Source organism: Bombus vosnesenskii, unplaced genomic scaffold (assembly GCF_011952255.1).
Source record: "Bombus vosnesenskii isolate JDL3184/JDL3185 unplaced genomic scaffold, Bvos_JDL3184-5_v1.1 scf7180000013263, whole genome shotgun sequence".
Classification (NCBI taxonomy): Eukaryota; Metazoa; Arthropoda; class Insecta; order Hymenoptera; family Apidae; genus Bombus; species Bombus vosnesenskii.
The window spans coordinates 6,833,102-6,849,690 of NW_022882923.1; the positions used below are offsets into that span (position 1 = coordinate 6,833,102).

General features: G+C 31.1%; 1 protein-coding gene across 1 annotated transcript; it reads right to left on the bottom strand.

Annotated features, from left to right (window-relative positions):
• Nucleotides 1-227: 227 nt before the first annotated feature.
• LOC117233816 (proton-coupled amino acid transporter-like protein pathetic) lies at nt 228-16,354 on the bottom strand. Its single transcript, XM_033494423.1, has 8 exons — nt 15,002-16,354; nt 9,531-9,596; nt 8,744-8,836; nt 8,053-8,410; nt 5,440-5,715; nt 4,796-4,974; nt 4,162-4,331; nt 228-2,969 (listed from the first exon to the last, which is right to left on the bottom strand). Exons 1-8 carry the CDS (start codon nt 15,073-15,075, stop codon nt 2,728-2,730), a joined length of 1,458 nt encoding a protein of 485 aa, XP_033350314.1. The 5' UTR covers nt 15,076-16,354; the 3' UTR covers nt 228-2,727.
• Between the last annotated feature and the right edge of the window lie 235 nt (nt 16,355-16,589).

The window sequence follows — 16,589 nt, forward strand, 5'->3', positions numbered from 1 at the left end:
TTATGTATGTATTTGTTCGTTTTCTTTAAAAATGAAAGTATGATAAACAAGAGTAAAAATATAATGGAATAATATTCGGGAATCTTAGAGACCAAAAAATTAATTCCCCTCGACGGATTCATAGTTGTGCTCGATATTTGTTCAATCATTATATTGTACAATAAAATAATATTGAATTAACATTTATCCATCAGTAGGCAGGGAATTTAATTTCATAGCAACGAAGCTGATTTGATTCAATATATTTTATTCACTTTTCATTCTTAAGAAAGTCTGATATTTCGTCGTCATTGGAAAATTCTGACAAAGAAATTGAATAACATTATACATTTTTACAAACAGATGTTAATTTATGAATACAATCTTTCATTACATCATAGTCCAGATCACATCAAAATGTACAAAATATAATTACAATTTTTCTCAGATATCGATAGACGAACTAATTGTCTAATAAATATTTTACAGGGAAACACGCCAACGTTAGAGATTATAGGATTCACATATCAAACGCTTCGTCTAATAAAAATTTTTCGGTATATAAACATAATTCCTTTGATGATTGGAATTCATTTGACTTTCGTCGCTGTAATGTATTGTAATTGTACAAAACGCAAAACACAACCAACATTTGCAGAGTCGTTACTAATATCATCAAATTCACGATCCAATAATATCGCACAGAGACCCTCACGTGCACAAGCATTTGAGGCATTTCAATAAATGCACACTACAGTTCATAAGTATTGTGAAAATTTAGTTTAGTTTAGTTTAGTTTAGTTTCTTTTTACAGCTTAACCATTAACAAACGTAGCAATACTACATTCATTTGTTTATTAAACATGTATACGTATTACATGTATGTAATCATTATTTGTATTGACATCCAAAGGCTTTTTATCAAGTTAGAAAAATCATGTTAATCCGACTTACAAGTCAAAAATTGATTTGAAAATAAAAAGTTTCTCAAATAATAAAATAATTCTGAAAGGTTTGACATTTACAAATGTCAGTTTTGTTATTGCGTGTTACCATTCACAAGCAAATTTAATCGCATCATCACATTCTATTATACACAGCCATGTCGATTATACAGAATAAAATCATTACAGTTTGATTTATCCGGAATTTTATGATTAAAATATTGAACAAGTGTTCGGATATTTTTGAACAGTAAACACGATGCTAACGAAGAAAGTTACAGCGCACTAGAGTGTTTAAAAATAATTGATTATTTCTAAAAAAATGCATATAGATTTAATGTTTTATACAGTGATAAATTTACAATTTACGATGTTGCATACTATTTACTCTTACAAATTTAATGTAGTAACAGTCGCATCCGTTCGCTTAAATTGGAAATATTAGATTGTTTATTAAAATTTATACACATAGGCAAGAAAATTACTTTTTCGTTTATACAAGTAAATAAATAACTATATGTTACCTTCTTTTTTAGAAATTTACTACAACTTTAAAATGCGACCACTACTACATTAACAGTAAGTCCACGAACGCTAATCTACTTTATTGCTAAACTCATTTCAAAGCGTACTATATACTTTAAAAAATATTGTATCTCTAGCTTGAATATTTACAATGAATATAATACATCTATCTGTTTATCCTCTTTAAAATTAGATACGCTTTCTCGATTTTTCTTCCATTACGATCTAATCTTATGATCACCAAATTAATTATAATACTTCACGATTTTACAATATTCTTTAAATTACAAGAAATCCGTAAATTACAAAAATGCTTAAGTATAACGCAGAGATAAATACACAATGTACACGAATACTCTTAAAAATAAATACTCCATGGGAATGTGAATTACGTTAATGATAAATAATGATAGCTAATATGTCACGATTACTGTACAGATATTCGACAGCGTCTTAAAAAAGATCTAATCTTAATAATTTCAATACATTCACTTCTTATCGAATTTCTATTATTAATAATCTATGCTAACAAATAATTTTTGTACAAAATCGATTTTTATATCGTATACACTTATACGTACACGTTTTTTACATAAATTATTATAAAAGTTTCTTTTACAAATTTCGCGATCTTTAACTTGTATTCTACGTCTGATAAGTAGGTATCACATATATTGTATATCGTAAGACTATATCACAGTTCATAAGTATTAGAACATTAACGAACTTAAATAGTTATAAAGAAATTATTAGAACCGTTAAGAATTACTATCTCATTAAAAATCTTACATCGTAAGGAACTCGTATGTGAAACATTAAAATAATATCCTCGACAATTATCTCAAAAATTTCTTTTGTGTCATCATTTTTCCTGTTACATTTATTGTTATCTGATTCTATGAATACTATATATTCTTAAAATTAGTTCTTAAAATAGTTCTTAAAATCAGATTTTGGCCAGAATTTCCTACTTATAATAATTTCATTTCAAATTTTTTCAATGAGCTTTTAGTTAGTTTTTGTCAGCCCCATTATGTGTCTTGGATCATTATCTTGCGTGAATACAAAATTCGGTCCTTTGAATTTGAAAAAGACGAAGTAATTGTTTTTTCGATAATCTACATCAAATATTAATTTTCGTACGGAACGAGCAGTATTCTGATACTTATGAACGGCGGTATAAATGTTGACTCGGATACGAGACATACATAGCGAACGTGTTAATTTTACATTAAGTCCTTTTTGCATATGCAATTATAAATAGATTTAGGTCATTACTTTATTGATACAATTTGATTATATCTATAATGGAGATCCATGAACCGGATACTAACGCTAAGAGAGAAAATATTAAAAGTACACTGTTCTTCCAAAGTCTCCAGTTATACTTACCCAAGTGGCCATCCCAGCACGAAACTGTTTCCACGGTTGCTGGGATTGCGATGCCAAGGATGGAGAAAAATACTGAACCGACTAGGGAAATAAAAGGTTCGAGTTTTGGAACCAGACATGCCACAGCAACTGAAAGGAAAAGAAATTGTTAAATAAAATTCTATAAACAAAAGTCTATACACTGATTTAAAATACGTACTTATTGAAATATATAAGAGAAAAGTATAATTTGTTCGTCTTGATATTTCAAAGTTTATTATAAATACACTTGTCGTTCTTTAAACCAAAAGAATAATCTATGAAGGAAGGCAACATTCTATATTTTGCAATTCTTACATAATAGTCGTCGCAGAAAAATTAGCTAATAAAAATAAAAAAATTTAATGATTCGTTAAAAAATTCAAATTCATATATATGAAAATTCTATGCATTCAATTTAAATATCGAACATAGAGAAGATTTTAGGTATTATATTATAAAGTATTATGAAAAAATATATCGGAATTTAAAAAAGCTGCGAGAAAGTTGCGTGTAGCGAATACTACGTAGAAATCAGTGAACTAGTGTATTTAAATTCAGTTGTTTGACAAGCTTATTAAGTAACATCACAACCGAGGGAAATCACAGCTTGCATTATAAAGAGACAGAGTTATCGCGTCGAAAAGTCGAAACATCAACAACGTAAACAGCAAGGACGTGAATATCAAAGTGGTAGATCCTCAATGAATTAAATGCGAACGAGTCATTGAACGGTTAACAGTGAGTCATGCGGTTACGAAGCCAACAAGTATTCCCCTAACCCGGTCTACGTCTTTCTATTGCAATTCACGTTCCTCTCTTACTTCCTTAGGAAAATAACACACATGTCTGGTACACACTCAGTGGCGTAAACCGGTAATAACCAGAAGGGTAATCACAGCTTGTTATCTCGGCAATATCAAAACGTTAATCCTTTTATCGTGACTCTGCTTAATAAGAACAATTTGTTGCGAAAAAAAACCACATGGAAAATGACAGCAATTTGTGATTTAATTGCATCTTAGGCTCTTCCTGTCAAACAGTGTCGACATGTTCTACGAGTAAAAATAAGTAAGAGAAGGAAGAACATATTGCGTCTTGTAACTATATAACTAGTAAAAAATTGTGTACATATGTATCGTAATAAATTGAAAAGTAGAGGAAACTAATGTTACAAATATTCTTTCTTAACAATTGACCTTAGAATTTATTATCGTTTCCGTCATTTTCCTCGAAATCCGTTTGTAGGAAATTAGTTCAAGTCTTCTCAGATTATAATTGTTTGGAAATGAAAGCAACTTACTTGTAAACAAAGCTATGAACATTCTTATCGCTGTTTCAGATATTCTTTCATATTTATGACTGAATTTATCTTTCATTAATCTCCATATTATATCGATTGGCACGGTAAATTGCAATCCGTAGGTAAACAAAACCGCTAGAGCGATAAGTAGTTTCACCATCTGTCCTGGGCTGTAAAACAATATATTGGCTTATACAAATTTTATTTCCATTTCAGAGCATTTAAGAACATTTAAATATTGTGTATAAAATTATGATAAAGTATCCTCTATAAAAAATTCTGCGAATTGTAGATACCTCGAAAGCTATCCATATGTGTAATATTAAACTCCAAGAATACAATCATAAATTCTTTCCTCGTGAATAATTACGTATATTTCATGAAGCAGTTATAAATTATTTATTGAAATTTATTTAGAAATTTGATTAAGTGAATTTTAAATTGAATTTAGAAAATCGTGATTATTTTATTAAGAATTAAATATTTTACTCTAATTCGTAAATCTTTATTGAATTGAAGATAAATAACAAATAGTAATGTTTCATATACGTATACAGTATACACAATAGATTATCTACTTTTTGAATTCAATTACAAGCAACTTAATAAATATTTGATTCGTAATCGTACTTACATTTCTGTTATTGGTATGTTCAGCGTGATAGTTGCGTCAACTGCTTCCCCGTATTTCAAATAACCGAATACACCCAGTGTAGCGTATAAAGCTACCACTATAGTCATCGTTATATTCAGGACACTCGGGCAACCAAGAAAATGTTGCGGATTCCGCATGCTGTTTTCAACAGGCATCACCTAAGAAATTAATCTTTCTATTATACCATTACGAAATCTATAAAATTCTATATTTATAAAATTCATACCACTATAAATGAAATGAATAAATTTGAAAGCTTTCAATTTCAATTAACTTATCACGATAAAAAACTTTGCTACATATTTTAATTAAATGTCCTGGACTTCGAATCTGTATTAAGATTTTTGAACTGTATTAAAAACAAAAAGAGCAAATATCATATAAGAATAATATTATTATATCCAGAATGTTGCAGAAATATTTTATTCATTATATAATAATGTTTAAACTATGGGATCTTTAAAATTTTGTATAATTAGAAATTAATTCATAAAACCTTCGTACATAGTAATAAGAAGAAAAGACTTATTTTTCCAAACGATACTATCTCATATTTATGCTATGATTTACAGCTATGACTATTTTAACAAACAACTAGAGTTTAGTTATTGTTTCAAACTTACAACGCCGATGCCCTCGATGGCGAATAACACAGTAGCGAAAAATATAGGCAAGTGTTCGACCGGCGCTATCAACTTTATGTTCTGTGGTGATTCAGTTCCACTGAAGATGTAATACAGAGTTATCGCAAAACCGACCAACATGGAAAGGTTGGCCATAATGGAGAATGGTACCAGATACTTCAAATTTCGAATTTGTCCCAGCAGCAACACCGCAGGAATCAACGTGAGTATGTACATGCGAAGAGATATGTCCATGCCGGTGTGGTAGTCCACAACCTAAAACAGAACCACCAATAATTTCGTAAGAAAACTTTTATTACAAAGAGCAAAAATTAGAAACGAGTCATTTTAAATTGAATTCTCAAATTCGTCAAAATCGAATTTGAAACTTCGTGAGGTCTCGAGACTCTTGGAGCTCAGAATACTTATTTTTTCTAGGAAGCATCTATTTTGTCAGGCACTAAGATCTTAATAAATTCATTCATAAAAATTGAAATGATTTAAAATAGAAAATTCGAATTAAAATGTGTGTAAAGCTTATAAAAGTAATAAAATTTAGAAAATACGAAAATTCAATAGAAACTCAGTTTTATGATAATTGTATCCTAGAAATATTTCATTCAAAATCCGCTGTTCATCCAAATTTTACCATAACAAATTTCCATATCGTTTGAGGGAAAAAATGTAACTCGCATAAACTATTGTCACTATTTTATACGATCGTATAGAGCTTTCGTAATTAATCTTTTCGTTTTTTATTTCACATTTTACAAAAGGATCACGATATTTGAACTGAAAAGAAATGAAATATTGCAGATAAAATAGAATTGATGGGACGTCCTGTCTTATTTAGCGTTGAATCATCCGATTAGTTAGTTACAATCCATTCAGACTGTAATTTTTGTTCACGGACAAGCAAACAAGGTGGACCCTGCAGGTTAAACGAGTCAGAACGAGTCTTGAGGCTACGCGTTGGCACAGATTTTCAATTGTGATCAAGGAAAAAAAGAGAAAGATGCACGTGCAACGATGAACGAGGACAAAGGAAACGGGACGATCGCAGATTAGAGTGGTTTTACAATCTACATTTTGATGTGGTTAAGGAGATGAATATTATTTACAGATTCTATTCGCTTGTAGATTATAGAACAGTAAACATAGAGAGAGAATGGTAGATTATTAATTTGATATATAACTTAATCATAATATCGTACTTACTATGTTATGTTGTTAAAAATAATGTTTGTTAATTCGAATTCTAAAATGGAATTTTTAGTAACCATTACAGCAATATATTATAGCAATATCTTTGCTATTATATTTTTAAACCAAAAATTTGAATTGCTTTTATACGTAGATATTCACAAACAGCACAATGAATAATTATTAGGCAATGAATAATGAAATATGACTAGTTGTCTGAACAAGGAATTATTGTGCATATATTTAAGTAAACTTCCACGTTAATGGCTTATAAATGTAACCGATACGGTGATTCACAGACCACTTGGAAATAGAATGGAAAACTTTTAATAAATATCTATCAACTATATGAAAATTACAAGGAAGAAACGTGATACGTCGCATTTTATACTTTTTACAGGGAATTCATAAGGTTTCTTTAACTGTTCAAATACTTTCCTGAATCTGTACATATATAATTGGCAGATATTAAGAACAGAAACTCAGCATTCACGAAAAAATTTTTCATGTTAGTATTCAACTGTTGATATCGCCTTTCCTATAAACAAATTCCTATATTTTAATGTAAAATTACATTGCAAAAAAAAATTACTATAATATTAATATATCAATGCGGAAATGTATTAATATAACACTATTTTATGATACAACCAATTATTTATAGTATACGTTGCCAATAACCGATACCAACATAATAAATTATTTTAAATTTCTTCAAATTGGGGAAATAAACGACAAAATGATAATAGCCGAAGCTAATAAATAAATACTCCAATATGAACATTTTTCATTAAAAGAACGAACAATTTCACGTTTATTAATTTGTTAAAGATGAGTGGTAAAAAGGAAGATCCTATAGATCGCAGCGGCAAATTTACGTAGATAGATAAAATTGTTAGGTAGCGAATTTTCCACTCGTTAGTTAAAATTGTGGATAACGAATGCTTCAACGCTGAAATGACATTATCGGACTGATATTCAAATCATCGGTATCTTTCGAGCACCGACATGCTGTTTCAACACTCGATTCAACTGTCGCATTTTTTAAATATAATTCATTGATATCAATGCTCCACCAGCACTTCAACTATTTGTATATCGGAAATATAATCGAGGCATATTAATATTTTTAGCGGAATATTGTGTTTTACTGTCTATTTGCGTTTTAAATTTGTCTGAACTTCTACAACTGGCTATCTTTTATCGAACGACTCTTTAGTCAAAGTATATTATTTGCTTTGTTAGCAGGGTATTGTGTACTTATTGTTTCTTTAACTATCACGAATGACAAAGTGAGTACAAGGAAACTCGTTTTATAGTTTTCTACTGCCATTGTTTTTTTTTCTACGACTGCACAATATAACAGACTGCTATTATAATAATTGTTGGAAACCAGCGTGTAAGATTTACCTGTTTGATCGAGGTCGATATGAATACCACATAGACGCACGTACCGCCCAAGTAAGTCGCACACAATGCAATATTTACTAATATTCGACTTGCGTTCGCGAATGGCCTTAATGTTTTTGGTCCATTGAAAAACGCAGCCTCCGCTGTCTCGGCGAATGTCATCTGTGGTGTTTTCGTTTTCTTGCATAGCACGTGGGACGAACGAACCAGTATGTGGACACAATGCGCGCATATTATACCGATTATTATAGTACCGATTCCACCGAATAACGCTCCGCCATTCTTAACCGCATTTGGCATAGCAAGGATTCCGGTGCCAAGAGACGATTTTAATAGGTGAGCTAGAGCACCGAAGTCTCTGTAACAAGAACAATTTGTATATTCATTATGTTGTACATTTCTCGCGATTTCTTTTTCTAATGGTAGTTCTTTTCTTAAACGGTATACTGCCGGTCCAGAGTAATAATAACCAATGACATTATAAAAGAAGTCAAACAAGACGGTAATTAATAAAACTATCTTTTTCAGTTATTTTGTACTATTTCGTATAGTATCAGATACTCTAATTAAATTAAAATAAAATATATTGAATTTACTTATATCGTAACAATGAAGTGTAAACGATGTTGAAATTTACTGGTCAATAGTATGACTAGATTTTATGTTCTGATATGAAGAAAAGATAACTTACGAATTGGTATTTTTCTTATCACGGTGTTCAAAGGGATTGTATAGTTCGTCCTTCTCATTGTATTCTCCGATCATGACAGTAGCTATTTTCGTACTGATCACAGAAAAAATACGTCATTACATTATGTGTCGAAGATACTATCTTGTTTCGTGCCTCTTGATACTATCATATATTTTTCAAAGTAATTCAGAACATGGGAGGTTGAAGTGGATAATTGTATAATATTTTACGACGTAGAAATTTATCAAATAAAACCTTTTATCCTAATTGGAGTACATTACTCATTTATAATCTGTTTGAAAGATCCTATATTTTTCAATTTGGTTATATTTATTTATATTTGGTTATATATATTAGAAGAAAGTAAATGTAAATTCTTTTTTCAAGTACCATACGCAAGAAATATCTAAATATGAAGATTCTATAATTAATTCTAGTTAATCAATGATTATTTATCATTGGAGAATAGGGTTTCATCAAGTTTCAACAAATAATTGACATAAATATAGAAATAAACGTGTAGCAACATACACAATACACAGTGCCTTACGTTAATAATGATTGATAACGAAAATTTTATTGAGATTAGAATTATCAATAAAAATTCCAATTCACTTATGAAATTAATGAATTTAATGAAAATTAATACTAATGACATTATCAAAGAGGTTCTACGTCTATCGATAGGAATGATACAATTAATAAAACCTACAAATAAATTTAATTTGATATTGCACATTTAATTAACGTGAATGAAATTGCGAATAAAACACAAGTTAATCCATACCTGCTATTAAATTCCTGCATAGGACTTTCTGTAGGTTCTGACTTTGTACATTTCCCCATGGTGAATCTAAAACAACATATACACAATTATTTGATTAATATCGCAATATCATTTTACTACATACACGCATAATTTTTAAAATAATGGTCTCCGCACCTTAAGACTGCTACTTTTGAATTCTATTCACCAAAAACTATATTCTATAGTATAAATATGTGCTCCTTTTGTATACGAATATTGTAGATGCTTATAAAACTAAAACGAACATGAATAAAACAAGAGAAAGAACACTTCCTCAACTGTATGCAGATTTTTATTTAAAACTTTCACGAAAAGATTAGGAGTGCGTTCACATATGACCCGTACAAAAGGATAAATTAAATATTTAACATTATATAATACATAGTATATCAGTGCCAATATCTAAAAATCTTAACTGTATATATTATACGTCATAGTACTATGCAAATAATACTTTCGATAAAATAGATTAAAACTTTGCATATTAATTAACTTCAATATTTATGTATCTACGCTCATTACTGCATTTGTCCTAATTAAAAAGCACATCAGATTTCCAAAAGTATTTTCTAGAATCACAATTAATACATTTGCTACTAATCTTCGATATTTTATCGATCATATACTACAGGAGTGATTAAGATAGAATTTCTGTGAGTTGAATTTCGTGGTAGCAATATTTATATCGTTAAAATAGATAATCAAACCAGCAATGATTAAAATCTATACGATTGCCTATCATATGACGTCACAAATGTCAACATCAAAAATGATGACGATCTCAATGACAATGTCTCAAGTTTAATTTGATTGCCATTGATAACGATGATGTTTGAAAACAAAATGATTTTTAAGATGGTACATAGGTACTTGTTAGACTTAAGCACGGCACCAATGTGCGGCGAAGGTCTTACTTTTATCGATAAAAATTTTCCATACGGATATGGATCGCCATTTCTTACTTATCATTTAGATTATTTCCATGACTTAAAAAAATTTGTGTCTGTTAATTCTCTGATCGATTATCTTAAAAAGCTTTAAGCCTCGTTCATATCACATAGCGCTTTGTTGCTTGAACCCATATGGTTTCAAGTAATTTTATTGGTATGAATTTCACTTTGCATTACTGATTCACTATTCACTTTTATATTTGGATTCACCATTATATTTATTAAGAATTCATTATTATGGTATATTATAATGCATTTCAATAAATTTATTTATTTATTTAATATTTTAATAGTAATAATATAATATATTTCAAAGTTACTAAAATTCATGTAACTTGAAAACTATAGTTCGTTCATTTTCAATTAGTCGAATTACTTAGATTCAAGGGACTTGAATTCAAGTGATTTAAATTCAAAATTGTGTTCATATAAGTCAAGCTATTCGACTTGAAATTATATTGATTCAAGTAACGCGACTTCAAGTGGATACCAAATTCAAAATGCATATTTGAAGTGGCATTAAAAAATGCGATTACGTATAATATATACAAATGTTAATTATAATTATAGACATGATAAGATTATAAAATTGTAAAAATTCAAAAGAATTCGGCTTGGTTTCAGGAACCGGTATCAACAAACACGAAATTGCATACAGTGTTAAGTTATCAACAACGATCAGCTACAAAATAAATCGGAGAAAAGGAGAGAAAATAGATTAAAAGTTAAATGAAAGAAAATTGTATGCTATCCATTTCGAATCAACATTATACAAAAGAATTTCATGATATTATGTAAAAAAATTTGCAAAATGTTTTAGACGCAATATCTCAGCTCCACAATAGTTACACTTGCATCTGAATATCGCAGAACGTACATTTACATTTATTAACGACAACAATTAACATAAGCGAATTGTGAATATAACACATGATTCAACATTTATTATCGCATTGTATTAGATAATTTATTCACAAAATGGTTTTTATTGTTATTGTATTATAGAAAAAGATACACGTTTTTCTCATACTAATATGCGTTAATAGCAGGTGCAAATGGCTAAGATGCCATAAGAATGGATAAGATGGATCAGAATTGCGTTGCATAACATTCGATGCTACGACGTAAGGTTTAATTCGATCATTCGATACAAAATAGAGCTTAATGTCAGCATTTACGTATTTTAGATTATTTGTGATAACATTTTTCCTACTTTGCGCAAGGTTAGTAAACGATTATTATCGTCGGTTGAATAAAGCAGAAAAAGAAAAGAGAATTTTACGACGAAGGACAGTTGTTGAAAAATCGGGGCACAAGAAGCATAAACTTCGCAAGTCCTTGCAATTATTTCGTTCTTATCTGTCTGGTCACTTTTTTAATGCCACGATGATACGAATGCCACAATATAACGAGAATTTCACAATATCCATTTTTCTATTTATTTCTATTTATTTTTCCGTGATCAGAATGATGTGATCCGTTAAACCCGCAAGATCGAGGTATCGACAAGACTCGTTAAGCAATCGACCGATCCTACGTACGATTACAACGTTCCAACTCAGACATATCCTTGAATGCTTCCATGGTACACAATCTACGTGGGATTTTCTAACATAAGGATGCAAAAACAGTTCACGATGTAGCTAATAAATATTCAGATGTGAGCAAGAGACAGAAAGGAGTCACGAATAACCACAATGCTTCTTAAACGTAAATTATGCTTACTATTAGGCTCTAGGTATACCGAGCTCGACGAGTATGGTTAATCCGATGAGATCTGGAATCCTGGACTGAAAATGTCGATATCTCAGGATAATGTCTGCACGAATTGTCGTGGCCGCTTTGTGCAAATTTGCACGAGCGTGATTTACGAAAGGTCACATTAGAATTGATTTCCTCTTGTCGTAAAATGTTGCATAATGCGCTATTATTGTGCTTAGAGCTGTTCTATTTCGTACGAAAGTACTTTCATTATATTTTAGTAACGCTGTTACATACGAATATTCCGTTATTTATTGCAAATTTATAGGCGGACAGTTTCACTTACAGATTTATGATAGAAAGTGGTAGTGTGCGCTTGCGAGAATCTATAAGCAAGGAAATCGATATGAAAGAAATTGTCTCCTTTCGTTAAAATATTAATAGGTAACAATTTTCTATTTAGAAAATATTGTTATCTTTTCTTATTCTTTTTTATTATCTATAAATTTCTGAACATTTTTATGAAATCCCATTATTTTCCGACAGTACGATGATATAGACGACATTGTATGGCCCCGAGATATCTCGTCCGAAGTATCACGTGAACGACATAGTCTGTTAAGATATTTCGTTCACTTATGCGAAAGAGTTAACTCACAGCGTAGTAATAAAATTTAAAAATTGCTCGTCATAAGTCCTTATCGCGTGCATATACATATGTAATTGCGCAGATCTCAATTATCCTGGAACACATCGTTTCCTATTTTCCCACCTGTTAACCACATTCCACGATAAATTCACATTTCAGTGTCCACCTGATACACTATTGCACGAACGCAATGATAGTTGACTTCCGGTACACACGGCGGGCACGCGACTCGTATCTCAAATTGAAAATTTATGAATCTATAATCAAGCAATATGACCATTTTTTTACCATTTTATACGTATATTGAAAACTATGTTCTTTCAACCTTTTTCTTATTTTTGAAGAAAGTAGATTTTTTTAATATTCTTAACCATTTCTTGGAAAATATAGATTTCATTTATGTTAGTTGTAGTTAGTTACGTTAGAATAATCATATGTATAAGTCTGCAAGAAGACTGTGAGTCATTAAAAATAGTTTATATTAATTAATTAATTTTCTATTTGTTGTTATAGAATTTATCTTAAATTATTTATTCAAAATATTTTTCATATTAAGCCATCAATTATTCAAGATATCATTTGATGTAATGTATTATTTGCAAAAATTCACAAATAATACGTTCCTACTATCGACAATTTTACATAATTTTAAATGCCGTTTGTATCGAGCGCTGAAATTGCCCGATTTTATGTGGTGCGTAGTTTCCAGGAAATACACACATGTATATTGTGAACAAAAAGATATGTGGTTTAAGAAAATCGTAATGATGAACTTTGAATTACATACATTATTGCGAAAAACATGTTAACGTCAAGATTTCTGTTACGGCAATTAACATGAACACAAAAATGAGCCTTCCAGCGATACATATTCTATCGCACATTGTGGCGAAAAACAGACATTTCCTATAAAAAATGCTCTAAAACGATAGTCTCTAGAAAAAGAGATACTTTGGTTTTTAAGGCAATTTACCTCATATATAATAACTAATAACTTGGTAATATTAAAGCAAAGTATATTAGCATTTTTAACAAAAAAAAGTATGTTAGCATTTTATAATAATGATAATAATAATATATATTTCTATTTTTTAAGGAATAATAAAAATTTGTAACAATTTTTCAAAATTATCATTTAAAGATACCTAATAAAATACAAGTTTATAATTAGCGATTTTACTTAGATTTCAACAGGCGATTGCAGCTATACGTTCTACTAAAAAACAAATTAATATTTATATTCAATAGAATTAAAATAATTTGGAGGTTTTCTAAATTCTAGTACGTTAAAGATAGTTGCATCAGATAAAGATTAATGCATGTATAATTTCATTTTAAATTCTAATCTTTGTGATAGATATATTATATATAAACTTTAGAAAATAATTGAAAAGGTAGAAATGATTTTTTTTAACAATTTTAATTAATCTTTCTTGTTAAATTTCAAACGTGTACAAGAATACCAACTTATGGAAATAAACAAAGCCACTTCAAAATCCATATCAAACAATTGCGAAAATGTATTTCACGACTACACGTTGCAATGTTTACGTAACGTGCATTCATTTCAGAATCCATAAAAATAAATCCAGAGTCTTAAATATGTCCCTCTAAAATCGCTTGTCTTTTCAAATGGTAAATGAACAGACATATTATCTTTACAACCTACTCTTTTTAACTCATTTAACAATTACACTTAAAGAAACATAATTGTACTTCAGCTCTACGGATTCAATCTTTTTCTCGATCAATCTCATATACCTTGGGTTCTTTAAACAAACAAATTAAAAAAATCTCGAGATCTACCGATAGAAAATTAATTAACATACGTTCGTCGTAATCTCTACATAAAATCTCCTCAGGTGAAGATTCAAAAACGATTTGAATAGGAAGCACAACGAATCGTTCGTGTGGGGCAAATCTTATCGAAATTGTGACGCTCGAAAGTCTGATTTTCGATTTAGAGATATCCAGCCCATCGGAACGCACTGATTATCAATAAACGTTCTCGATAATCGCGAAACGAATCGCTCGTTCAGAGATTATTTCGTCGCATAACGCGAATTATCAACAGCTACTTACATATTGCTTTAAACGATTCTTTTTAGCTTGAAATACGTTGCTAACACATTTTACATAAATGTACTTACCTGTATTCTCGGTCGTTAATTCCGAATTCTCTTGAGAAATTGCTGATGCCTTCCGATTGTTCTGTCAAGAACATCAATAAAAAAGTTCGATCTTTGATCAACTTGCAATTCACATTCTCGAACGAGCCTCTTGGAAAAGATCCTTCTTCCTCGAATCGTTTTTTCACTGATTCGATCCTCCTGAAGACTTGAATTATTTCGGCCTCCTTCCCGTATCTTATTTATCTTTCAACACGCAATAGTAATCTCGTAGGAGATAACGATTTATCGGCGATTCTTAGATGAGTCTTGACTACTATCGTGCAGTATGATTTATTGATTCATTGATACAGCGCTAGATGATCCTCACACACGAAACTCGACTGTAAGTGTGCTTCTGTTTCCACAACCCAGCTTCTCGATCGTCTTTCGATGATTGATATTTTATTATCACCGTTAATTACTTGTTTATACTAGGTTTAAGATGATTTAAGGGCAATAAAATTCATACGGCAGTCGCTCTGTCACCGTTGCGAGGAAACGTGCGTTAAACGTATACAGAAAACTGCAGAAATTTGTCAATTCAACGAAGAAGACAGCGTTGTTGATGGGTACAGCTCGATGAAAATATTGAAACGCGTTAAACCTGATGAATTTCGGCTTTTCAAGCGACCGCGTTGATGTTAACGTCGAGACGTTGTCCTGACGTTGTACTTACTTCGCCACTGTCAGTGAACGATCTGTTCTATCGTTTCCTTTTATGCGTCTCGCAGAAACTCTCAATTCCATAACCTTCAATTTTTTCTATATTCCCCAATTTTTCGAGCGTAGTTTAATTTACTTTCTGATTCTTACGTTTAAAAAATCTTTCCAACTATTCCACTTTTACTAACACTGTTAGTAAACTGTAGACTCCCTAAAAATCTTTTTCCTTTGAATTTGTCAAAATTCCTGCTAAATCACAGGAAATCCTCGATTTTTCTTTAATCAGCGTCTTCTTTCCAATGATCTGGCTGGAGAGGTTCTCGCAGGAAGAATGAAAGATATCGTCCACGAACGTTGAAAAAGTGTGAACGTATTAGCAAGGAGGAAACGCGGCGCAGGAAAACTCGCGCGTGGAACGGTGACAGGCGTCGTACACGACTGGCCAGGTTTTTTCGGCGTTACGCAGGTATATATACGAGCCGGTGTGTATAGAGACAGAGACGCGCGATTCAACTCGCTAGTGTCCCGCTAGAATTGACGTCGTAACTCGAGGGAGGGGAGATAGAGGCCGTCCTCCTAATATGTTCTATCGAACGTGCTCGTGAAAAGACGGTTGTCGTTCGAGCGAGTCGTCCTTAGCATCGTGACGATCGCGCGTACCGAGGGCCACTGGAACCACGCGAATCGACTCTTGCTCTACCAAGCCGATCTCGTATCGTCTGTATTTCGCCTCGTCCCTTTCACCTTCCTTCTATCTCCTTCCGTTCAAATCAGCTTCGTCTTTTCGCCCAATTGAAACGATCATTCCCTCCACCGAGCTACCCTCTCTAATGTCACTGATCTCCTGAACTCTTTTCCCTGGCGACGCTCTTTTTCCTCCTGTCACCTCTTCGCCGACCCACTT

Excerpts from the sequence above, each read along its gene's own strand:
- LOC117233816 (XM_033494423.1), bottom strand. The coding sequence starts at position 15,075 with ATGTTCTTGACAGAACAATCGGAAGGCATCAGCAATTTCTCAAGAGAA. Across the intron at positions 8,837-9,530 it reads ATGCAGGAATTTAATAGCAG|TACGAAAATAGCTACTGTCA; the intron begins GTATGGATTAAC and ends TTCTGTGATCAG. Across the intron at positions 8,411-8,743 it reads GATAAGAAAAATACCAATTC|AGACTTCGGTGCTCTAGCTC; the intron begins GTAAGTTATCTT and ends TTCTTGTTACAG.